The sequence below is a fragment of the Macrotis lagotis genome, chromosome 4 (assembly GCF_037893015.1).
Source record: "Macrotis lagotis isolate mMagLag1 chromosome 4, bilby.v1.9.chrom.fasta, whole genome shotgun sequence".
In the NCBI taxonomy this organism is placed as follows: domain Eukaryota; kingdom Metazoa; phylum Chordata; class Mammalia; order Peramelemorphia; family Peramelidae; genus Macrotis; species Macrotis lagotis.
This window is the reverse complement of record NC_133661.1, coordinates 246148251-246173614: the sequence shown is the minus strand read 5'-3', so window position 1 is coordinate 246173614 and position 25364 is coordinate 246148251. Positions and strand designations below refer to the sequence as shown.

Sequence of the window (25364 nt, the reverse complement as noted above, 5' to 3'; positions counted from 1 at the left end):
TTGGGCTAGAGTCATCATTTGTTGGTTTTGGGAGTTTGCAGGGGAAGGAGTTCCCAGGAAATGTTGCCTTCATGCCACCATCTTCTTGTGTGGTTTTTAAAAATAATTTTAAAATGAGGGAAGTTAGGGACTAAAGTTCCTTCCAAAAGAAAACAGTATGTTAATTTTTTTTGGCCACAGCTACAAGAAGATGTCCATCAGTGGTAAGCAGCATTGTCTTAAATGCAGAGGAAAAGGCACAGATTGCTTTTTGAATAAGCAATACTGTGATCATTGTTATCTATTGTTTCTAATTAAGTATATATAAGCAGTTGTGATTCTTTTCTCAAAATAGAAACAATTTAACCAATTAAATTCTAGAAAGTTCAGTGTTGATCATCAGAAAGTATTACTAACTTTTACATATTTTTTGAACCAAATTAGTGAACTTTTTACATTCTGACTTCCAAAGTTTTTTAAATCACTTTTATTTCCAAATATATCCCTCTGCCCCACCCCACCCCTACTCAAGTGGTCATTCCTTTTTTTTAAGGTTTTGCAAGGCAATTGGGGTTAAGTGGATTGCCCAAGGACAGACAGTTAGGTAATTATTAAGTGTCTGAGGCCACTTTCCTTCTAATAGAGACAGAGAAACTTCTAACAGAGAAAAAGAAAAATGTTTTTAAAGAAATTAAGCAATACATCAACCAAATCTTGACACTATATTCAATGTTCCACACTGTGTAGTGCTAAAGTAGGAAGGGAAAGGTTCATCTTTTCATCTCTTCCTCAGTGACAAGTTTGGTTAAGATAATTTGCCTTTTTGTAGGTAACAGTAACAATAATATTGTTATAGATGATATTGTATAAATAAATTTCCTGATATTGTTTACTTCACTTGGTAGCTTCTCCAAATTATTCATATTCATTGTTATTTATATCACAGATGTTTCATTATATTGATGACCAACTTTTTTTAGCTATTCTCTGAATAGGTAACAATTGTTTTTTGTTTTCAATTCTTTGCTTCCATAAAAAAAGTGCTATGAGTGTTGTGCAATATATAAGTCTAGTTGGTGACATCCCTGGGTCAAAATTTATGCTTTAGTTGGGTTTTTTTTAAAGTATAATTCCGAATTGTGACTGGTTTGCTGCACCACTAATAAGAGACAACTGTTGTCCTCATGGACATTATGATCTAGTAGAGGCATCTAGTATAAAAACAAAACTCGACAATATTTAACATTAGATAAAAATGATTGAGATGCTGAGCTAAAAGAGATATAATTAGGATTTTAAAAGATGAAGATAGGGAGGAAAGGCATTCCAAGCATAGGGGATTTCATAAGCAAAAGATTAAAAGAAAGTACAATTTGAAGATGGAAAATAATAGTGTTTTTCTGGAATACATATGGATAAGTACAAGGGGATAAGATGAGATTGAAAAGATAAGATGACATCTGCTTTGTGAAGAATTCAAGGATTAAGCAATCATGAATGTCAGGTTAAGTTCAGACTTTATTTGGAAGGTATTAAGTGTCATTGTAGGATTTTGAGTAGAAGAATGACAAAGAGCAGATCTGGACATAAAGAGTATTAATTCATCACTGGTGGAAAAAGAGTAAGTGCTAGGTGAACAAGAGGGGTAAGGGAAAAAAGTAAAAGACAAGGGTTAAGTGAATTAAGAAGCCACCTTTTTTTCATTTTCCACTTTTTGATGAAATAGAACCTTGGTAAGAAGCAGTTGTTATTCTAAAAAAAATGGTGGGAACAAACAGGATATTTTGGTTTGCCAGTTTTGTCTTACAGAGCACAGATAGACTGAAGCTCATAAGCCACGTGACAACCCTTTTACAGGCAGTTTAAAGTTAGTTCTTTAATATTTCTACTTTGTGTATTAGAATATACTACATTTGATTCTACAGGACACAATGGCACGCGGTTATTCTGATAAATGATTGTAAAGTTTTCAAAGTTATGTAACTGTTGCGTTCTCTGCTTCAATGATAGTAATGGTTCTTTTTTCAATAAGAATGTTTTAAATTGGCCATCTGTTCACCTTAAACATAGGATCAGCACATACATAAAGATAAGAGAAACCTGACTCACAATCATTGAGGTAGGGAGAGGAGAGGTGCAAGAGTCAGAATGAATTGGGGTTTCTGGGTTCTCTCCTAAAGGAGGGTTTGGGGGCATTGGTAAGAGCAACATTAGCTTGATTTTTCCTCCTTTTTCTACAAAAGCTATTTTTATAACCATAATATCATACTGATATTAGACCATTGAGAGACAGGTTAGCTGTCAGAAGATTGTCACAATAAAAATACCATACTGACGCTCTGCCAGGCATTACTATAATGTCATGGTGCCTCAGTGCCATGGCAAAGACCTCCATCTAAGGGGTCAGGGTCTCCTGCTGTATCCAGACCAACACTAGATGTCTTGTTTCCTACCGTGTTAAGACAATTGTGAAGAGGTAGTAAGAAGGCTGTCTTTGCACAACATCCCCTCTCATTTAATCAACATAATGTGCATGTCATTTATCATTCACTTGATGTCATGGTCTCCTTTGATTAAGAAAGATAACCAACAATCATAAAAGCCAAAATGTAAAATGATAAACTTAAGAGAAGTCAAATGGGAGATCTCAAGCTCTGCTTCCTAGCTTTTGTGACCTAGAACAAATCAGTTAACTTCTATGGGTCTCATTTTTCTCCATAATGTGAAATAATCAGTCTAGATTCCTTTAAGATTCCTTCCAGCACCAAATCTGTGATACGCTAATTAAAGTTTCTGAATCTCAGTAGCCCTTGGCTTTTAATGACCATGTACCTCACTTAGTATCAAGCATGCTACTCACTTAAATTTATTACACTTTCCCTCCTTGACTTGGAAGTGTAAAAATGTGAGGAGAAAGACTTGACTGCTGCAGGGGTAGGACCCTCTAAACTTTAAAAGAAAAGCTAATTTTATATATAGAATTCTGTCTTAGTATGAATGATAATTTTTGCAGTCTTGAAACCACAGTTCATATCCTCCTTAGTTATATTTTGATAGCATTTTTTCATGGAAAATGCCCATCTAGATGCAGATTGTGAAACTCAATTGGTACTGGCTGCAATTTAACATCAATTCAAGCTGGAATTTGTAAAGATGAATTGGAAGCAAAAAATTAAAAGTAGATCAAGTTGGTGATGGGACAGAACGATTTTAAAGGACATTTATTTATTTTGGTTCTTGCAAGGCAGTAGGGTTAAGTGACTTGCCTATGGTCACACAGCTAGGTAAGTATTAAGTGTCTTGAGTCTGGATTTGAATTTGGGTCCTCCTGACTCCAAGACTGGTGCTCCATCCACTGTGCCACCTAGTTGCCCCCTTAAAGGGTATTAATATCAAAGAAAAGGTGACAATGGATAGACTGCCATTTCTGGAGTCTATAAGACTTTTACCTCCCAGAGTTCATATCTGACCACTGACACTTCCTAGCCACATGACCCTGGGCAGGTCACTTAACCTTGTTTGCCTCAGTTTCCTTATCTGAAAAAGGAAATGACCAAACTAGTCCAGGATCTTTGCCAAGGAAGTGGGGTCACAGATTTGGGCACAACTAAAACTACTGAACAACAATATCAAAGATAAGAGGAAAGGACCTATTTGTACAAATTTATAGCAGCTTTTTATGTTATGGCAAAGAATCAAGATGATTGCTGTCAATTGGGGAATAGCTGAACAAATTAGGGAATGTGATTATGAAAGAATGCAGTTTTGCCATAAGAAATGATGAGTTTAAAAACCCAGGAAGATTTATATAAACTGATGTAAAATGAAGAGAGCAGAACCAGAAGAAGACTGTACACAGTAACAGCAGTATTGTAAAGATGATCAATTATGAAAGACATAGCTGATAAATATAATGATCCAAGATCATTCGAAAGGTGGTAGTTGTTTGGTTGGCTTTATGATTCCATGCACTAGGGCACAACAGGCCCTTAAGTCCTTCACTTATCTCTTGAATAGTGAATTTCATGCTTGTTTCCATGACATTATCCATCTCATTCCCTGACTTACCTTTTGCCTTCAGTCTTTTCCAGTATCAATTCAATGAGTTCCTGTTACATGGCCAAAGTATTTTAAGCTTCAGTATTTAACTTTTCACAAAACAGTCTGAATTATTTCTTTTAAGTATTGACTGATCTGATCTCCTTGCTATATCCAAGGGACTCTTCAAATCTGTCCAGCACCACAGTTCAAGAGTAGACTGTCCACAGTCATACATTGCTACAGGAAAACCATTGTTTTGACTATATGGACCTTTATCAGCAAGGTGATATCTCTGCTTTTTAATATGCTGTCCATACTTACTATGGTTTTTCCTTCCAAGGAGCAAATATCTTTTAATTTTGTGGCTGTAGTTGCTGTCTATAGGGATCTTTGAACCCAAGAATATGCTTTCAGTTCTTCTCCTTTATTTGCCAGGAAGTGATGGGAACAGTTGCCAAGTTGTTGTTTTTTTAAATGTTAAGTTTCAGGCCAGCTTTTACACTCTCCTCTTTCACCCTTATGAAGAGGCTTCTTAATTCCTTTTCACTTTCTGCTATCAGAGTGGTATCATCTAAATCTGAAATTATTGATCTTTCTTTTGTCAACCTCAATTTTACAGCTTTTGATTCATTCAGCCTGGCATTTCACCTGTACTCTGCATATAAATTAAATAATGTGATATAAGTTTTAACAGTTGTTTCATGTTTAGTTCTTTTGTATGAGTGTTTGATGTTATTTTCTATTTTCCAATTATATGCAAAGATAGTTTTCAACATTGATCTTTTTATTCAACATTGATCTTTTTATAAGTTCCACATTTTTTTTTACCACCCTCCCTTCACTCCTGCCTTCCCCATGACAGCGAGAAAACTTATAGAGGTTGTACATGTTCTGTGTTCAGGTCTAACTGTTGCTTCTTAGCCTGTATTCACATTCCTCAGGAGACAAATAAGATGAACTGGTACTCCTCTCTGAGTTGTAACATTTTAATGTGATCCACACAAAGGCTTTTAGTCTAGGCAATGAAACCAAAGTAGACATTTTCTGAAGTTCTTTTACTTTTTCCATAATCCAGTGAATATTGGCAATTTGGTCTGTCATTCCTCTGCCTCTTTGAAAATCAGCCTGCTCTTCTAGTAATTCCTAGTTCACATATTACTGAAGTCTATCTTAAGCATAAACTTGCAGGTGTGTGAAATGATCACAATTGTTCAGTATTTTGAACATTCCTTGGAATTGTCCTTCTTTAGGATTGGGAAGTAAACTGATCTTTTGCAATCCAGCGACCACTGTTGTTTTCCAAATTTACTCGTATGCTGACTGAGTGCATCACTTAATTAAATTCTGTCCATCTCCAGAGAAAGAATTGATGAACTCTGAATACAGACTGAAACATAATTTAGATTTTTTCTTTGTTTTATTTTGTTTGCATTTTCTTTTGAAATTGGCTATTATGGAATTTTTTTTATACCTGATGTATAAATAAAATCAAATTGCTTACATTCTCAAGGAGGGGGAAGAAGTGAGAAGGAGGAAGATTTAGAACTCAAAATTTTAAAAAATGTTTGTTAAATTTTTTTTACATGTAATGGGGAAATATACAGTGAAAAATAAAAGGAATCAGTAAAATTATTTGAATTAAATTTTTAAGGATGATTCTAGAAGGATAGATAGATTACATTCTTTTAAAATATACTTTTTGCAGATATAAAGAATAAAAAAGTTAATTTGAACTTGAAGTTAATTATTTAGTGTTCATTTGTTTCAGAATCACTTTTTAGTTTTTGCCAATCTAGTAATTTCTTTAGTTCTGTTAATTGATCACTTCTTTTTTTTTTAGTTGTAGGTTGACTGAATCTCTTATAGGCAAGCCCTTTGAGTAGGAAACATAGATAACTTACAAAAGAATATCTATGGCTCCTGCTCTGAAATTTTACCTAATCTTAGAGATGTTAAGCAACTCAACTAAACTGAGACATGAACTCATCTGGTACCATCTAATGCTGGGGAACAGAAAACTTAAGTGGTACTCAATGAGATTCATTTTATATTCATATGTGGGGAAGAGCCAAGATGGCCACAGGAGAAGAGATTTTCTCTTAGGTGCTCTCTCTCAAAACTTGAAAATTTAGTTAGAGTCCTTATTTTATAATTATTTATAATTATATTATAATTATATTATAATTATAATTAATTATAATTAATAAGGACTCTAACTAAATTTTCGAGACACAAAACGAAGGAACCTCAGGCTCCCAGAGGCAGCACCAGGGCACTAGGAGCCAAGGCTCATGGCAGGAGGGGCAGTTTTCCTGACCCACACTCGGGGAGCACCAGGCACAGCTTGGAAGATCAGTGAGAGTGTGTGAAGCCCAGCTCTCAGGGCACTCAGCTAGCAGAGTGGCTGTGGTAGCCCAGATCCAGGAATGGGGAAGTAGGCGGAGCCCATAAGTAGGAGCCCCCAGGGCTTGAGTGCTGGGCCTAGGTAGGGGAGTAGAGACAGACTTCCAAGTTCTGTCCTCTGTCCCTGAAACAGGACTCTGGGCTCTGACCACATTCAGATCCTGATCGGTCTAGGCCCCCCAATAGAACAGCAAGGCCCCCCCCACCTCAGCCCCGTGGCAGAGGGGTGCCCTTGTGGTCATTCATAGACCAGGAGGGAGGACAGAGCTTCACACACTGAGATCCTTGTGGGGGAGGGGTGTCCCAATAATGCTCAAAAGCTCAGGAAGCACCCCAAGACCAGGCACAAGCTGGGGAAATGAGTAAACAGAGGAAAAAAGAGGAATTGAGAAATACTTTGTCTATGAAACCTAGAAGGATCAAAATGGGGCGGAGCCAAGATGACAACAAGAAAGGATCATGTCTTAGGCACTATCTCATAAAACTCATAAGCTAAGGACTCTATCTAAATTTTTGAGAGACAGAACCCACAGAGGGACCCAGTGAGGCAGTTCTCCTACTCAAGGTAACCTGGAAAAGAGCAGAAAGGCTCTGCTCCCCGGGGGTCGGAGGGGTAGCCCGCCAGAGCCAAAGAACTTCAGCCTCCCCAGCCTCCCGGAGGCAGCCCCAGGGCGCTGGGAGCTGTGGCTCACAGCAGTGGAGGAGTCTCCTGAGCTACACCCCGGGGAGCACCGGGCACAAACTGGGGGAACAGCAGGGGAACCTCAGTCAGAGCAAGCCAGAGGAGCCCAGCCCTCAGGGCACACAGCAAGCATCTGGGCCAGCACAGCCCAGATCCAGGAAACAGAAGCAGGCGGAGCCAGTAAGCAGGAGCCCCCAGGGCATAAGCCCATTGAACCTAGGGAGGGAAGTTAAGAGAGACTGCTGAGCTCTGTCCTCTGCCCCTGGAACAGGACTCTGGGGCTCTGATCACATTCAGATCCTGATCACAGTCTAGGCCCCCCATAGAACAGCAGCGGCCCCCCCACCTCAGCCCTGTGGCAGAGGGGGGGCGCATATGGTCATTCACAGACCAGGAGGGAAGACAGAGCATCATATACTGAGACCCTTGTGGGAGTGTCCCAAAAGCTCAGGAAGCACCCCCAAAACAGGCTAAGGCTGGGAAAACGAGCAAGCAGAGAAAAAAAGAGGAACACCATTGAGAAATATTTTGCAAATGAACCCAAGAAGGATCAAAATACTCAGTCTGAAGATGAGGAAGCACAAGCTCCTGCATCTAAAGACTCCAAGAAAAACAGAAATTGGGCTCAGGCTATGACAGAATTCAAAAAAGACTCTGAAAATCAAATGAGGGAGATAGAAGAAAAACTGGGAAAAGAAATGAGAGAGATGCAGGGAAAAACATGAAAATGAAGTCAGCAACTTAGTCAAGAAAATCCCAAAAAATGCTGAAGAAAATAGCATGCTAAAAACTAGCTTAGGTCAAATGGATAAAACAGTTCAAAAAGTTATTGAGGAGAAGAATGCTTTAAAAAGCGATAAGAAAACTCTCTGAGGAAAACAAATCCTTCAGACAAAGAACAGAATTCAGGGAGATTGATGAATTTACCAGAAATCAGGAATCAATACTTCAAAACCTAAAAAATGAAAAATTAGAAGAAAATGTGAAACATCTCATTGAAAAAACAACTGATATGGAAAACAGACTTAGGAAAGATAATTTAAAAATTATTGGAATACCTGAAAGTCATGATCAGGAAAAGAGCCTTGACATTATTTTCAAAGAATTACTACAGGAAAATTGCCCTGATATTCTAGAAGCAGAGGGCAAAATAGAAATGGAGAGAATCCACCGATCCCCCCGAGAAAGAGAGCCCAAAAAACCAACCCCTAGGAATATTATAGCCAAGTTCCAGAACTCCCAAGTCAAAGACAGAATATTACAAGCTGCCAGAAGGACACAGTTCAAATATAATGGAGCTGCAGTCAGGATCACACAGGACTTAGCAGCAACTTCATTGGAAGCTCATAGGGCTTGGAATAGAATATACCGGAAGGCAAAAGAGCTTAGAATGCAGCCAAGAATGAACTACCCAGCAAGGCTGAATGTCCTCTTCCAGGGAAAAAGATGGATTTTCAATGAACCAGGGGAATTTCAAATGTTCCTTTTGGAATGGCCAGAGCTGAACAGAAGGATTGATCTTCAGATGCAGGACTCAGGTGAAGCATAGAAGTGGAGAAGGGGAAAATATGAGGAACTTAATGATGATGAACTGCATGTATTCCTGCATAGAAAAATGACACCGATAATACTCATATGAACCTTGTCAATTAATAGAGCAGGTAGAAGGAGGTTTTATAGTTGAAGCACAGGAGAAAGCTGAATTTGAAGATAAAATACGGTGTAAAAATTGAGTCAATAGAAAAAAGGGAAATGGAATGGGAGAAAGAAAAAGGAGAGGGGAAATAGGCCAAGATATTTCATATAATAATATTTTTCTTTATTACAATGAGCTATTGCAATGATATGGAAGTGGGGAAGGCAAGGGGGAATGAGGGAATCTTGACTCATCAGAGGTGGCTAGGAGAGGAAACAGCAAATATACTCAATGGGGTATAGACATCTGGAGTAAGAAGGGGGAGGACAGGGGGAAGGGTGGGTGATGTGAGTGATGGAGGAGAGGATGGACCATAGGGGGAGAGTGGTCAGATATAACACATTTTCTTTTTTACTTCTTGCAAGGGGCTGGGATTGGATGGCCTGTCCGGAACCATAGGGCCAGGTGGATGCTGGGCCTAAGGGGTGGTAGGGGGCCTTGGGGCCTCTTGGCCCCAGGACCAGGGATCTGTCCGCTGCGCCACTCAGCTACCCTACAGCAGAGTCAGAGTGAAAGGATAGAGAAAATATAGTACATGGTAGTGGAGAAATACAAAAGGAGGGAGTTGTGATCAGCAATGGCAATGGTGGAAAAAATATGAAAGTAACTTTTGTAATGGACTTGTCATAAAGAATGTGAACCACCCATGACAGAATTGTTGGTGTTGGAACAAAAACTCAAGCAGATTTTTTATTATTATTTTTGGGGGCTGAAGGGCAAATGGGGCTGGGTGACCTGCCTGGGTGATCGTTGGGTGTCTGAGGCCTGATTTGGACCCGGGTACTCCTGGCTTAAGGGCCAATGCTCTATCTGCCACCCAGCCACCCCTACTATTATTACTAGTTCATTTTATTTTGGGTCTTTTTTTCCCCTTTTTTTGGTTTTTGCAAGGCAGTGGGGTTCAGATGGCTTGCATGTCACATGGCTGGCTGATTGTTGGGTGTACAGGGCCAGATGTGGGCTCAGGTCCTCGTGGCTCCAGGGCTTGTGCTCTGTCCATTGCACCACCTGGCCATACCTACAATTATTACTATTATTTTTTTTTAACAATTATTACTATTATTTTTTTAATTTTAATTTTTTTTCTCTCCCCTTTTATCGCTCAAGCAAGTCTATATTTATGGGGGGAGGGAGTATTTCATTTACTCTTAAACAAGAATATTTTATTAATGTAAAAAACACATTATTTGTAAGAATATTTTATTAATGTAAAAAAACATTTGTACAAAATGAGAATATTAAATAAAAAAGAGGAAGGATCAAAATAGAAGATGAGGAAGTCCAAGCTCCTGCATCTAAAGATTCCAAGAAGAACAGAAATTGGGCTGAGGCTATAACAGAGCTCAAAAAATATTTTGAAAATCAAGTGAGGGAGATAGGAGAAAAACTGAGAAAAGAAATGAGAGAGATGCAGGAAAAACATGAAAAAAAACTCAGCAGCTTAGTTAAGGAAACCCCCAAAAATTCTGAAGAAAATAGCATGTTAAAAACCAGCTTAGGCCAAATGGATAAAACAGTTCAAAAAATTATATGAGGGACAGCTAGGTGGTACAGTGGATAGAACACTGGTCCTGGAGTCAGGAGTACCTGAGATCAGATCTGGCCTCAGACACAGTACCTAGCTGTGTGGGCAAGTCACTTAACCCCATTGCCTTGCAAAAAAAAAAAAGTTATTGAGGAGAAGAATGCTTTAAAAAGCTGAATTGGCCAGATGAAAAAAAGAGATAAGGAAGCTGCTGAATTTACAAGAAGTCAGGACACGATACTTCAAAACCAAAAGAATGGAAAATTAGAAGAAAATGTGAAACATCTCATTGAAAAAAACAACTGATATGGAAAACAGATTCAGGAAAGGTAATTTAGAAATTATTGGGATACCTGAAAGTCATGATCAGGAAAAGAGCCTTGACATCATTTTAAAGAATTCCTACAGGAAAATTGCCTAGATACCCTAGAAGCAGAGGGAAAAATAGAAATTGAGAGAATCCACCAATCTCCCTTGGAAAGAGATCCATAAAAAACAACCCCCAAGAATATTATAGCCAAGTTCCAGAACTCCCAAGTCAAAGACAAAATATTACAAGCAGCCAGAAGGACACAGTTCAAATATCGTGGAGCTGCAGTCAGGATCACACAGGACTTGTAGCAACTACATTAAAGACTTGTAGGGCTTGGAATAAAATATTCCAGAAGACAAAAGAGGTCAGAATGCAACCGAGAATCAACTACCCAGCAAAACTGGGTTTCCAGGGAAAAAGATGGACTTTCAATGAACCAGGGGAATTTCAGATGTTCCTGTTGGAATGGCCAGAGCTGAACAGAAGGTTTGATCTTCAGGTACAGGACTCAGGTGAAACACAGAGAGTGGAGAAGGGGAAAATATGAGGGACTTGATGATGATGAACTACGTGTATTCCTGCATAGAAAAATGATAGTGATAATACTCATAGGAAACTTCTCATTTAATAGAGCAGGTATAAGGAGCTTTTATGGATGAAGCACAGGAGAGAGCTGAGTTTGAAGATATAATATATTGTAAAATAGAGTCAATGGCTAAAAGGGAAAAGTAATGGGAATAAGAGAAAGGAGAGGTAGAATAGGCTAAGATATTTCATATAATAAGATTTTTTTTTATTACACTGAGCTATTGCAATGATATGGAAGGAGGAAGGCAAGGGGGAATGAAGGAACCTTCGCTCTCATCAGAGGTGGCTCAGAGAGGAAATAGCTTATATACTCAATGGGGTATAGACATCTAGAATAAGAAGGAGATAAGAGGCACAGGGGGATGGGGGGATGTGAGTGATGGAGGAGAGGGTAGACTGTGGGAGACAGTGGTCAGATATAACACATTTTCTTTTTTGTTTCTTGCAAAGGGCTGGGATTGGATGGCCTGTCTGGGACCACATGGCCAGGTGTTTGCTGGGCCTTAGGGTTGGTATGTGGGCTCGGGGCCTCTTGGCCTCAGGGCTGGTGATTAAGAAGAGGGATAGAGTGAAAGGAGAGAGAAAATATAGTATGTGGTAGTAGGGAAGTATGAATGGAGGGAGTTATCAGCAATGGCAACATTGGAAAATTATGGAAGTAGCTTTTATGATGGACTTGTCCTAAAGAATGTGATCCACTTGCAACAGAGCTGGTGGTGTTGGAATACAGACTGAAGCACATTTTTTATTATTATTTGGGGGGGGGGTTGCCCAGAGTTACACAGCTGGGTGATTGTTGGCTGTCTATATTATTATCATTATTGTTATCATATTTTATTTTGTTTATTTCTTTTTTTGGTTTTTGCAGAACAGTGGGGTTGGGGTGGCTTGCTGGTTGGGGTGTCTGGGGCCGGATTTGGGCTTGGGTACTACTGACTTTGGGGCCGGTGCTCTGTCCAAAGTGCCACTTAGGTGCCTCTATTATTATTTTAATTTTAATTTTTTCCTCTTTCCTTTAATGTTCATGAGGGTCTATATTTTTTGGGGGAAGGGGTATTATGTTTACTCTTCAACAAGAATATTGTAATAATATATAAAAAAATTTGTACAAAAAAATAAAATAAATATATTCATATGTGAAATTCTCTTAGAAAATTGTTTGCTGGGGGCAGCTAGGTGGTGCAGTGGATGGGAGTAGCTAGGTGGGGCAGTAGATAGAGAACCAGCCCTGGAGTCAGTAGTACCTGAGTTCAAATCCAGCCTCACTTAATAATTACCTAGCTGTGTGGCCTTGGGCAAGCCACTTAATTACATTTGCCTTGCAAAAACCTTAAAGAAAATTGTTGGCTACAAGAAAACAGACTGGGGTTTTGACTTTTTGCATCAATTTAATTTCATGTAAAAATAGCTTAAGGATTTAGGTTTAAAGAAGTCTAGAAAATTAAGGAGTACTTTTAATTTAGGTGAACTTAAGTTAGGACAATTATCCCATTAAAAGACATTTTTCTTGACTTTCAGGTAATTTCACATCACACACGGGAGTTACTTGGAATTGAAGAACCATTATTCACTCGCAGTATTTCTCTTCCCTATCGGGACAACATGGGATTATTTTTGGAACGGAAAGCTCATACAGGGGTAAAATCTGATGCTCTGACCCTATCTCAGTTTGTCACAGATGCAAGATTGGAGGTTCCAAGAGTTCCTGTTGAACAGAAAGTTGAACCCCACCCAAAAAGAAAGAAAAAAGCCTCACATTTAAAAGATCAAATTAAATTAATTTAGAAGTGGGTTTTTTCCCTCTGCAAAGACTGAAAAGTCAGAACTACTGCTTTTTGTATCTCTACTACTGATTCATTTTGCTCGCTGTGTTGCACTTCATTTCTTCTATTTATGGTAAAGATGGGAATGGTTTTTAATGTGTTATTTAATGTATTATTCCAAGTAATGCAATCTAGTAATATGAACAAAATGGGCTACAGAAGTACCAAATGGGTTTCTGAAATCTGTCATTATAGATTTGGTCCTTGAATTTGCCTAACACTATACTTTGTAGTATTGCTCAATCATTTCTTAAATGGCAGCTACATTAAGGTTCGTCCATGCTTGATTTCTTCACATTAGAAATCTAAAGTCAACTTATTACTAAAACTGAATTAAGGCTACCCAATATTGGCTTCATAAACCTTTACTGTTCCCTCTCTTCCATTTTACTTTTAACATCTTAAAATTCTTCTGGGGCTATGTACTAAGCCAGAAGGGTCTGTGACATCTCAAAAATCCTAGCAGTGTCATCTTGTTGGCACCATTACTCCTATTGTTTTTTTTAATCATTATTATTTAGAGCTTCTATAGAAATCCTGATGGAACTATTTAATGTATCAATTTCATTTTACTTAAAATGCCTTTTCTAATTATATAAGACTACCTAAGTGCTTTGAGACTGTACTTTAGTGTAAGATTTATAAGACACTTTACACTTATTTTTTTTTATAAATTTATATTTTGCAAAGTTTTTTATTGTTTTAAATATAAACTACTTAAAAAGAATGACTCATTGTCTTATCTAGTTGAAATAAGAAGCATGAAGATGATCAGAACTTGGTCAGATGGTTTGTCCTATCTCTTTATTTTATAGGTGTTGTCACTTCCATCCATTTTTCTTATTCTGCAACTTCTTTCCTATAGGAATATATTTAGAATAACTATACTGACAAGGGAACTATCTAAATCTAGACTTTTAAACAAGAGGCACTATTGAGAGATTGCATTCTTGGGTGAGTCAGAATGCTTAGGTTATAGTGGCAATCTCCACTACCAAATTCACCTCTGACATTAAAGGAAAAGTGCAATTTTGCGCAATTTTGCACTTTTCCTTTGTGCTTAATTTGTGGCAAATATACTTTGACATGTTTTGCTGCCTTGGCATGGTATTTCTAATCAAATTAATCAAAACTTTATATTTCTGTAAATCTACAAACAAGTTATTGCTAAATAAAGCAGCCACCACTGCCAGCAGTGAAAGTCAAGGCCCATTCTATTTAAGGGGGCTGACCTGGAAAGTAGCAGATCATGCTAGTCAGTCTGAAGATAATTCCATGCAGCTCAAAAAGTTCTTTCAGGACTGTGGGCCTGGAGCCTCCTGCATCACTTCTTTCTCTTCTTCTTTTGGTTGTTCTGTTTCTTGGGAAAGTGAGATACCAAATGAGGCACAGTAAAGAACAGTTAAGTGTTCCTGAAGAGTCACACTTTTTCCTAGGTGCTGGCTAAAGGGAGTTTCCTTGAGTTGCACAGTGATCAAGTCAAACCAAGGGAAAGCACTGAAAAAAAAGAACACAGGTATTATTAGTAGCGGTGCTATGTTTGCTGACAGGAGTTGATCCTATCTATTCAATACTTTATTTTCCTTTGGAAAAGAATTCTTTCCTTTGGAAATGAAATAATCCATTTCCTATACCAACTAGTTAAAATTTAGAGCTTCTATAGAAATCCTGATGGAACTATTTAATGTATCAATTTCATTTTACTTAAAATGCCTTTTCTAATTATATAAGACTACCTAAGTGCTTTGAGACTATATAAAAAATACAGCATACTTTGTAGTATGATGGCAAAATATGATATTCTTAATGTCTTATAATTAAGGAAGAGAGATGCATCAGGGAATTATGGACATTGAAAACAGAAAAGCCCAAATATATGCCTTTTAAAGTATTTAGAGAAGAAATATTTAGAGAAGAAATAAATTATCAGCAGAAGCAAAAGTCTGATAGAAAACTAAAATCAGAAATATCAGGCATCTGGGATCTTACTTGCTGGGATGGAGTGTCTTGGCAAAGGCTTGATTGACAAAGTCTGTAACAATGAATCTTGGGCAATTAGTCTTATCCTCACAGGTTTGCAGATGCACAGAGAGACACAAGTCATTGAGTACTTCTAGCGCTTGTTGGTAGGGTATTTCCCTTAATGTGCAGGTATTTAGAGCTGCATAGAAGACTGCCTCCAGCCACTTGATGTTGAGAGTTATTCCTCCTATATATCAATAAAGAAGGTAAATACAAGTTTGGAAATTGATAGTAGGGGAGCTTAAGTCAAGTCCCCTAGTGATTGATGCCCAGCAGTATTAAAATGAATCACCTCCCCTGGGTCAAGGGCCCCAATCCTCTAATATTTAGGATATAGTTTAAGCCTAGAATATATTCCAGGAAGAGAAGTCTAATGATTCTTTAGGTTACGATGAAATTTCTTTAAATTTTCAAAGCAGAAAAGAAAAACCAACCCAGACTGATCACAGATGATGATTTTCTTATTTTCTTCCCAGATTATCAGCCAAGAGTGTACTTGCTAGGCCTCAGGCAGGTCATTCTTAAAAACTTAAGGTAATATAGTCAAGCACCCTCCCCACCCCACTCTTCCCTTGAGAAAATTGCCTTTTAAACAACTCATCAACTGTCTCTTTATTAAACTGGGGACATGAGAGAATAATAGTTCTGTTTCTTCTTTCCAATAACAGTATGTAACAGGGAAGAACAGGTAGAGAGATAGACCCATTTGGTGAACCTTTACCATCAGTGCTGTAAGGAGAAGTGGCCCGAATTATATCAGGATCTTGAAGTGCTGACTGGATGCCCTCATTGGACCCCCATATATCAATATAAGTTTCAGCACACTGATACTGAGGGCGCAAGATGGTGGTGTGGCACAGCAGCTGCTTCAGCCTAGAAGTAAAATCACAGTGCCCATTCAGAAGCAGCAATGCATGAAGGAGTGTGGAAAAATTTTAATGATCACAAGAGCCACCACTGAGGTTTGCAAAGTGGTTTATAAAGCTCTCATTTGTTGCTGGCATCCTATTTTACAGATGAAGCTGAAGGAGTAAAATAACTTGCCCAGGGCTACACAATTTATTAGTGTGTGAGGATAAATTTGAACTCATCATGCTGCTAGGGATCACCTAGCTACCCCCATCTCAGGATTGGAAATGAAAGTTTATCTGGCCCAATAGTATAATTTGGGGTCCCACTTAGTCCCAGCAATAAACTCTGTGCAAAAGATCACTCAGAAGGAAGCAGTCAGTCTAGGCCAAAAAGAATGGAAAGATTATGAAAGCATGACTTGGGGTAACTAGATGGCACAGTGTATAGAGCACTGGTCCTGTAGTCAGGAAGGAGCGGAGTTCAAATCTGGTCTCAGATGCTTATTGACTAGCTGTGTGACCTTAGGCAAGTCACTTAACCCCATTCATTGCCTTGCAAAAAAAAATAAAAACAAAAAAATTCATGACTTACTCCTTCTGCAAAGCAAAGCAATTTCCATCTTAAAAGGAATCCTCATTCAAATACCAAAGGAGATTGGATTAGATAGTACAAGAAGGCTGAGAGAATATAGCTCTGCTAGCTGAAAACTCTAACACAAGGGTTCTTAATCTTTTCTGTACCATAGATCCTATTGCAGAACAATATTTTTAAATGCACAGTAAAAAACATAGGATTACAAAGGAAATCAATTATACTGAAATACATCTGATTATTCTAAAAAGCATCCAGTGGACCCCAAGTTAAGAACCACTGGTCTAGACTCTAAAGTAGTTACCTAGGCAGAGGGACAGCAGTGACCAGGCTATATACAAAGCAGAATTTCTCAAGCCTAGGACTGATTTCCAAGCAAATGTGAGGCAACTGAGATGGCAGACAGCAGAGAAAGACCAGATTGGCCCAGTCTACCAGAAAACAGTTATGGTAAAAACATTGGATCCCCATCTTCTGGAGGTCAACTGAAAAGAAAAAAAATGGAAAAGAGAACCAAAGCACTTTGAATTAGACCTCTTGGTAAAGACTGCAGGGGAGTTTGAACCTAAATTTTATGGTGAGGAAAGGTTTATAATTATTTCAAAATCAGCCCACATAAGTCATTTCCTCTGACACTCTTGTCTTCTAAAAAACCCACTGCAGCAATGCGCTAATCCCATTATTAGAACATCTGCCTCCACAGTAACAGTTTTCTAGGTGATGGAATCAATCCTCAACCTATTTTTCAAAGTCTTAGAACTTCTTAGAATTTTTCCTTTGGAGGAAGAGATTCTTACTGGCTCTTTTCCCCTAAAAGGATCTTTTCAAAGGGAAAATTAGTAGGGAGGATTAGGGAAGTAATGGTAGATGAATGAGGGGATAGAGGTTCAGGAGAGGTGAGAAAGAATGTATTAGGAAAATATGTACACAGTTAAATGTAAATAAAACTTTTTACAAATGGAGAAATGTGTTCATTGATACTACTGAGTAATAAGACCACTGGATAGTTTTGTAATATCATTATTCTACTATCAATATGGATTATCTTAAAGTAGAAATTTTATTTTTTCCAATTATATGCAAAGATATATCCTTTTGTAAACTTTTGAGTTCCACATTTTCTACCTCCCTCCTTTCCGTCTCATCTCCCATGACAGTAATCTGACATAGCTTATACATGTGCAATTATGTTTAACATACTAAAGCAGAAATTTTAAATGGAAGTCTTATGTGTGATGTTTTAACAATGTAGTTTTGAAAATACTATTGAAAAACTGAAAATGTTACTGACATTGATAAGACTTTTTATGGAGCAAAATTTTATCAAAAGAAGGAAAGATGACACTAGAACTATATTTCACTGATATAGGGAGGTCTTCCCATCTAAGGATTTCCTCTACCAATGAAGATAAGCACCTATGAAAGTAACTCAGGCCCCTGAGAGGTGACATGGCTTAACTAGGTTAACACAGTTAATGAGATGTAAGAAGTCTTGTACCAAATTCTTCCTAGCTTTTGGACCCAACTCTTTAAGCCCTATATCACATTGCCTCTAAAAGGAGGAAGCAAAACAGAAATCCTAGAACAATCATCAATCCCTAAGATTTATGCAAATAAAGTTATGAGAACAGATACATATATGCCAGTGTAGTTAACATATCCTAAAATGATAAACATTGATGGCAAAACAATTCCAAATTCTGCTTCCTTAAACTATGTACGTACACAACCTGTCCTAATGTTTGTCCTTCATTCTGGAAAAAGACCATGACAACAGAGAGGTGATACCATAGCAAGCACATGAACTGGATTATAGTGAGGTGGGCAGGGGCTATGCTAAATCACCAGCCTCACTTTCTCCTCCAGAGTCATCTGGTCAGATATGAATCAGGACAACTGGAGATGCCCTGGATATGAGGCAATCAGGGTTAAGTGACTTGTCCAAGGTCTCACAGCAGCTAGTCAGTTTCAAGTGCTGAGGCCACATTCGAACTCCTGTCCTCTGGACTCCAAAATCCTATCCAGGCAATTAGGTGGCACAATGAAGAGAGCACTGGCCATGGAGGACAGGAATGTGAATCCGGCCTTAGACACTTGAAACTGACTAGCTGTGTGACCTTGGGCAAGTCACTTAACCCTGACTGCCTCGAATCCTGGGCCATCTCCAGTCTTCTGATTCATATCTGGCCACTGGACCCAGATGGCTCTGGGAGAAGGTGACAGTTGGTGACTTAGCTCAGGCTCCCTCCCTCAAATCTAATTCATATGCTTGCCATGGCATGACATCCCTGACGACAAACATCATTTTCCTATCCTAACACCATCATGTAAACCAAAGAAAAAAGTTTATAAAATATATATTTGTTATATGGAAATGGCCCTATACATTTTTCATATTGCTTTCTAAATATAGGATTAGGAAGCTTGGCTTCAATAGAAAAACCCAAAATTCATGTTCAAATTTTTTGCCACTAACTTGGAACATGAAAACAATGACCTAATTGTATATATTAGAAAGTCCTTTTCTAGAAGCATTTTCCTCTTGCATCAAAAACCCAGCAAGATACATTCATTACGTAGAAAGAGAAAGGAACACAAATAAAGTGGAACAGGAATAATCAAGTCAAGGGGGACTTGCCTAGAAGAAACAAATTGGAATGTTATTTTCTAACTTATTTGGGGGATAAGGAGGCAAAAATGCCCCCCCCCCCCAATTCTTACTCAAGGTCTCTGGCCTCCGAGTGGAGATATGAAGGTTCTGGGGAGGGAGGGAGGCCTGATGGAGTAACACTAGTGCCAAGTGCTTCCCCAGTCTACCACCTCCAATGATGCCCACTTTCAGATCTCTTTTGGAAGGTTTTTTATAAGGGTCTTCCTTCTCTTCCTCCGAAGGGAGCATGGAGATTGAGGTGCTCCCATCCATTTTCCTGGAAGAATAAAAAAACTCATAAATACTTTTTAGTTGTCCTGGAACTTCAATTCCAGAAGTATATAAATCTAGTTTCCTTATATACACATAACTACAAAGAAAATGCATTGCAATGACCCCCTCATTTATCTGACACTCATTAGGAAATGAGCTGTGAATTTTCTAGATAAAAAAAAAAAATTTTCCAAATTGGCAAAAGTGAATCCCTTTAGCTTCCAAAACTTTATTTAGGTATTCTGATTGGGAATTTTCCTAAAATGAATTATGAATTTCTGACTTCTTAGGCATAATTTGATTACCATAATTATATCTTAGCAGTTAGGCACCTGCTTTGAATTTTTCAGTTCCTTTTTTCAAAAGTCAGGCTAAATCAGTTGTGACTAGGCCAACTTCTTAATAACCCACTTCTGTCACACAAACTGGCTACTAGTTTGCTGTTTCTTATTTTCTATGAAGTAGAAACTTTCCCTTAAACCCTATTCCAATGGCAGAGATGTCATGTTAGGTTATAGCAGTAAAACCCAAGTCTTGGCAGGTTCAACACAAAATTGAAAAGGTTTTGAATTATAGGTGATATTTGTCAGCCACAATATTCTTGTGGAGGGGTACCAATTTGTGCTGGTGAAAGGAAAATGGGAAGTACCCATGCTAACAGCTTTTGAAGTGTTATTGAACAAAACAATGACCTAGCAAACTACATAACCTAACTTGATTAGAACTGTGTAATAATTAAGAATATAAGGACTCCAGGTGAGAGCCTTAGGATCTCTCCTACAGAATTCAAGTGCCTAGATTTAATACTCTTAATATTGTAATAGCTATTTTTTATATAAGACTTTTTTTTTCTAGTTTGAGATTGTGTTAGCAAGGGTTGAAGTTGCAGAGTCTAAACACTAGATAAAGGAGTTCTACTATATCTTATTATGCTTCAACAATGATAGAACCTCTAGGTTTCCATATTCACAACAAATGTAGAATTTACTTAGGTTCTTCTGGCTGAAACACGACCAGGAGCCTATCCTATTGTATATATTAGAAAGTCCTTTTCTAGAAGCATTTTCCTCTGTTCCAAGCAGATTAACTAAGTGGTTTCTTATTATTCCCTCTCACCAACTAGTGAAGTCCTGCCAACATATCAACCAAATATCATCTTTGTGCCTCTCTTCCATGTCCACTGTCTGGGGGCATAGCATTTAAGTTAGCTACTTTGGAGCAGAAATATCTAACATTGGCCTATGGGCCACACATGGCCCACAAAACTCCTGAGTGGTTCAAACCAGATTAAAATGTAGCTCCTATTTTTTTTTTAGTTTGATATCACTACTTTAGAGCAGAGAAAAACATCTAGATTTGGTGCCTTTCATTAAAGAAGTAATGGGTTTAATTTCAGAGAGGGCAAGATCTAAGCACAAGGAAAAAATGATCTTCAACTACAAAAATCTAGGTATAACTTGAAGGCTAACACTGAACAAATGATTCATTTACATCTCTTATCTATGCCCTGGCATTTGGAGGGGGGGGGGAGACTCCAAGAACCATTGTGATCTTTTCCCTCGAATAATGAAATACATCTATATCTAAATTAGTCGTAAGTGTCAGCATCCTTGGGAAAAAGGCTGAATCAGATGACCACTAATTCAGGGTCTTATAGAGAAAGGTTCTGGCACTACCTCTAGACAATAAGCCCAATTCTTACCCAAGTGACAAAACAATATTAACTCTGATACAAATGAGGGAGACACACCAGGATCTCAGTCTAACAGCTAATCTACTCAGCTTCATAGAAAGTGCCACAAATTAAGAATCCCAGGTAAGGGGCAGCTAGGTGGCACAGTGGATAGAGCACTGGCCCTGGAGTTAGGAGCACCTGAGTTCAGATCTGGCCTCAGACACTTAATAATTATCTAACTGTGTGGCCTTGGGCAAATCACTTAACCCCATTGCTTTGCAAAAACTAAAAAAAAGAAAAAAGAATCCCAGTTAAGTGGCTTTGGACATAGAATAGCATGGTTCTTGGTGGTTGTGGGATACAGTAAGGGCAAATTGCCATTGCTCAAGTAAATTCCCCTTAATAAGATCACATCTCAGACCTCATTTGTTATCAGTGATACCCATAATTTTCTCCATCTACTGTTTTTTGGGGCCTTACCTCAAGGCCCATAGTAGTCTGCAGAAGAAAGCTGCATGGGCACAGGCTTCGATCATCAAACCTCGGGAACGGCTCTGAAGAAATAGCCAAGGGAGCTCTTCCTTCTGAATCCCTCGCTCAAATTGCAGGGAAGTAAGCTTGTCCATCAGGTCTACAGTTTCCATATCTTCCAGTCCCTACCAAACAGGTAATCAGTTTGACTACATTGCACAGTCTTGAAGGGAATGGGAGCCTCTCAGCTAGCCCAGCTTGCCAGCACCTAAAATTCAAGGCCACAGTCATTCTATCCTCCTCAAAACCTGGTAGTTTTATCCAGTTCTCTGAATGAACAGAGGTCCTGGCACATTTTTAATCAATGACTGAGCTCACATACTTAGGGTTACCATATCTTTTCTGTCCTGGAGAAATAGAAGAGAAAATGCCCTATAATCTCATAGTTACCAAGGCAGACTTAGATTTACTGCTGACTTTACCAGTTTCGTCTCAAACCTCGTCTTACCCTGGATTCTTCCATTCCCTGAGAATTTAGGAAACAAGCTGACAATCAGTCCATATTTCCAAATAACTCTCTCCTCCCCTTAAACTTCATGATTTTTTTGACAATGAAAAAGAACTTCAATAAATACCAGAAGGCCCTTTTATAGTTTGGATCTAGCAGCAGACTAGTGAGTTGGAGAATTTGTCTGCTCCACAGCTTTTCCTGTCCTGGATGACAAAACCCAAATAGATCTTTAAGAGTTACCTAGAAAAGTTGTCATGGTGATTCCTTAGCTACCATATTGCTTGAGCTTCTGAGTCTTAAAGGGGTCAACTCCTCCCAGAATAAATCATTACATCTTCCCCCAGATGGTAATATGAGTTTGCTTGCTTGCTTATTTATTTATCTATTTACTTATTTGCAAGGTAATGGGGTTAAGTGGCTTGCCCAAGGCCACACAGGTAATTATTAAGTGTCTGAGGCTAGATTTGAACTCAGGTACTCCTGACTCTAGAGCTGGTGCTCTATCCACTATACTACCTAGCCACCCCAATATGGGCTTATTTAAATGCTAATAGGTATATTCAAATAATCCCTACTAAGACTGTCCTCTAAGACATTTCCTAGCTATTTCTTCAAATGTCACCAAAAGATTAACCCAAAACTTAGAGATCCATAAGCTTCAATTGCCAAGGTCCTACATCCTATTTTATCAATGGAAAAAAAAAAGCACTGTGGCAGTCAAGGAACTTACTCAAAGTCTTAAGGCAGTGGCCAGACTAAGAGTGCAACTCAAAAGTATTCTTATTTCTCATCTCTTTAGGAGAACCCATTGTATTATTTTGCCAACCTTCCCAAAAACAAAGTCCCAGCAAATTGTAGGTGAAATATAGGCTTCATGAGGAGTAAAAAGTCCTTAGGTAGTTGGATACCAAAGACTTTGAAGAAACAGTCAAACCTACTGTAGTGAGAGATGGACCAGAAATAATCAGCCATCAATATGTCCAAAGTAGCTCACATATTCCACATGGAATGAACTTGATCTGCAACACCTAGGTTTGCTTGTAAAAATGTTCTAAAATGTAAATCACTTAGCAAACTTAATTCTATTTTCTTGAAAATCAACCTAACAATAAACAACTTAGCAAATGGGGCTCTTGCCTCTTCAGCTACTACAGGCACAGCTGGAAGGATGGTGAGAAATAAACATGAAAGGACCAGCAAAGCAAAGTGGAGGGACAGACTATGTATGAAAATATGGTGTATGTACATACCTATAATTAAACACTGAATTGGCAGATAAACTGATTCAATCAGAAAGACACTCTGGGTCTTGTGATTCTGATATTAATCATGTGATCCTGGCTAAGTCCCTCAGTTTCTTAGCACCCCCAATATTCTTAATTTTTACAAGCTGCCATATCGATGGAGGAAATTTCCTTACACAGTGAACCCAACACCAATGAGATCACAGGTCTGGATCAAAATTATCCCCCAAACACTTATGTACCTATAGTGTGGGAAGCATTTTGCTTTGTATATCATCTCCCTTTCTCCTGCCACTTCACACACTGTGTGGTCAGTCAGAATTTTTCATCAGACACCTTAGAAAAATCCAGTCCAATCCCTTCATCTTACCAGATAAAACAGGCCTAAAGTCATGAACTGACTTGCTTAAGGTCATGTCACTAGAATCTTTGATTTAGAAGAGAGCTAAGAGGTCAATTAGTTCAACCAAATCCAACCTTCATAGTCATCTAGGTTCCCCTAGGTTCCCACTAATTGGTAAAACTTCTAACTCAGAGGCAGAATACTCTCCACCAGGCCATCCTGCTTCTCTATACATTGTGCTATTTCCAAAATGATTACACTTGTTTTGAGAGGAGTTACATCTTTACATCAGTTACATCTTTCTATGACCCTATTTGTTGTTTTCTTGGCAGAGATATTCTAGTGATTTACTATATCCTTCTCTGGCTCATTGTACAGAAGAGAAAACTGAGGCAAACAGGGTTAAGTGACTTGCTCAGGATCATGCAACTAGTAATACATAACTGAGACCAGATTTGAATACAAGAAGATGAGTCTTCCAGATTCCAGGGCTGGCACTCCATCCACAGTGCCACCTAGCTGTCCTTTAGAGGAAGTAGGTGCTCAGAATCACTAAGACTGACTTGGGGCCATCCCAAGAAAAAGGGTTGTGAGGTTCATTCTGAACAAGAATGGAAGGAAAGAAACAGAAGGCAGCTAGGGAGGCATAGAAACAGTTTTATTAGAAGCTTAATGAGGGTTGGTCAAGCTAGCTCTGACACCAGAGTGAGAGGAACTAAACTTGGCACAAAATAGTAATCAAGCATCACAGGATGCCCTTGTGAAAATCATGGTGGAAAAAAAAAATGTGACACATCCTCCCCAACCCCAAATCACAATCCACAGAAGACCAGAGGCAGGACCAAGTTTGGATCTAGCCCAGGTATACCTACCTGTAGCTCCTATTAAAGGAATGAGAAACTGTCCAAAGAGAGCATTTCCCAGCATTGCTGGAACCTGGAGGAGGTTACATCTGACCTCTAAACAAAGCATTAGATCTGGGGTAGGAGAAGAAGAAATAATGGGGATCTGCTCTCATCACAAGCACAAAAAGGATTCTCAGTGCAAGAGAAAGCAACCACAATATCTTGGGATTGGAGGTGAGGTGGTGTAGTAGAGGGACACCTGCTGGAAAAAAAAGATTTCAGAAGGCATGGCTAAAATGAGTGTGAATTAGTTATCATTGTTGTATTCCCTGCAATCTTCAGTACCCTCTTTCTGCTTCTATGATGTAGATGCATCTGGTCTCTGCCTTTAGACTTGACTTAGAATAGCCACTGTCTAACCAAATTCAGTTCCACCGCTGGTTGAAAGGAAAAATTCAAGTTCCATGTTGACTGACCCTCAGTCCAGGACACCTCTTTTCTAACCAATTATCTTCTCAGGTAGAGTAAGAATGATCCCTACAGAGTACCCCCTCCGACCTTCACAAAAGTACCCAGGCAGAAGGGTCTTGCAAATCACAGCTTTAAGACTCGGCCATCATGATGTCATCTGGTCTGAGACTAAGTTCAAAGATGTTCTGGTTTAAGGGCTCATCCGTCCCAGGCAAAGGCTCTGCCTATTGGTGATAGGCCCAAATGATGTGACTCAGAGTACCTCTTCCTGCAAAAGCTTCCCCCTTCTCTCTTGGGGACAGGTGGAAGGCAAACAGGGAGGTTCCTTGGTTCACTACTTTCCAGTTAGTTCTTCCATCGAATTTG

At 38.7% G+C, this 25364-nt stretch overlaps 3 protein-coding genes across 9 annotated transcripts in view; 1 reads left to right on the top strand and 2 right to left on the bottom strand.

The window, feature by feature from the left end:
• SAMD15 (sterile alpha motif domain containing 15) overlaps positions 1 to 13723 on the top strand; it is a 23234-nt gene extending 9511 nt beyond the window's left edge. The window contains exon 3 of one of the 3 annotated variants that reach the window (XM_074235638.1): positions 12746 to 13723. In XM_074235638.1, coding sequence (XP_074091739.1) covers positions 12746 to 13012 — 267 coding nt within the window. In that variant the 3' untranslated portion in view covers positions 13013 to 13723. The remainder of the gene's footprint in view (positions 1 to 12745) is intronic. The other 2 variants (XM_074235640.1, XM_074235639.1) reach the window with 2 other exon arrangements.
• On the bottom strand, positions 10041 to 24639 carry NOXRED1 (NADP dependent oxidoreductase domain containing 1). 3 transcript variants are annotated; one of them, XR_012478193.1, is made up of 7 exons: positions 21594 to 21760; positions 19237 to 19442; positions 16820 to 17000; positions 15794 to 15945; positions 15040 to 15259; positions 14283 to 14547; positions 10041 to 13909 (listed from the first exon to the last, which is right to left on the bottom strand). XR_012478193.1 is itself a non-coding variant. In XM_074235642.1 (7 exons), exons 2-7 carry the CDS (start codon positions 21755 to 21757, stop codon positions 14346 to 14348), a joined length of 1125 nt encoding a protein of 374 aa, XP_074091743.1. In that variant the 5' UTR covers positions 21758 to 21769; positions 24555 to 24639; the 3' UTR covers positions 10041 to 14345. The 3 variants fall into 3 exon arrangements, 2 of the variants coding, with proteins under 2 accessions (XP_074091743.1, XP_074091742.1); XM_074235642.1 differs by adding an exon at positions 24555 to 24639 and having other exon boundaries at positions 10041 to 14547; positions 21594 to 21769; XM_074235641.1 differs by adding an exon at positions 22220 to 22418 and having other exon boundaries at positions 10041 to 14547; positions 21594 to 21769.
• Positions 22568 to 25364, bottom strand: part of VIPAS39 (VPS33B interacting protein, apical-basolateral polarity regulator, spe-39 homolog) — a 31562-nt gene continuing 28765 nt past the window's right edge. For all 3 annotated transcript variants that reach the window (XM_074235636.1, XM_074235635.1, XM_074235637.1), the window contains exon 21: positions 22568 to 25364. In XM_074235636.1, the coding sequence (XP_074091737.1) occupies positions 25344 to 25364 (21 nt within the window). In that variant the 3' untranslated portion in view covers positions 22568 to 25343.

Bases quoted from the DNA above. Each gene is read 5' to 3' on its own strand.
- NOXRED1 (XM_074235642.1), bottom strand. From the start codon at position 21,757: ATGGAAACTGTAGACCTGATGGACAAGCTTACTTCCCTGCAATTTGAG. The intron at 15,946-16,819 runs GTAACTACTTTA...TTTTACTTCTAG, and splicing joins ACTGCTGTCCCTCTGCCTAG to GCTGAAGCAGCTGCTGTGCC. The intron at 15,260-15,793 runs GTAAAGGTTCAC...ATTGATATATAG, and splicing joins TTCTCCTTACAGCACTGATG to GAGGAATAACTCTCAACATC.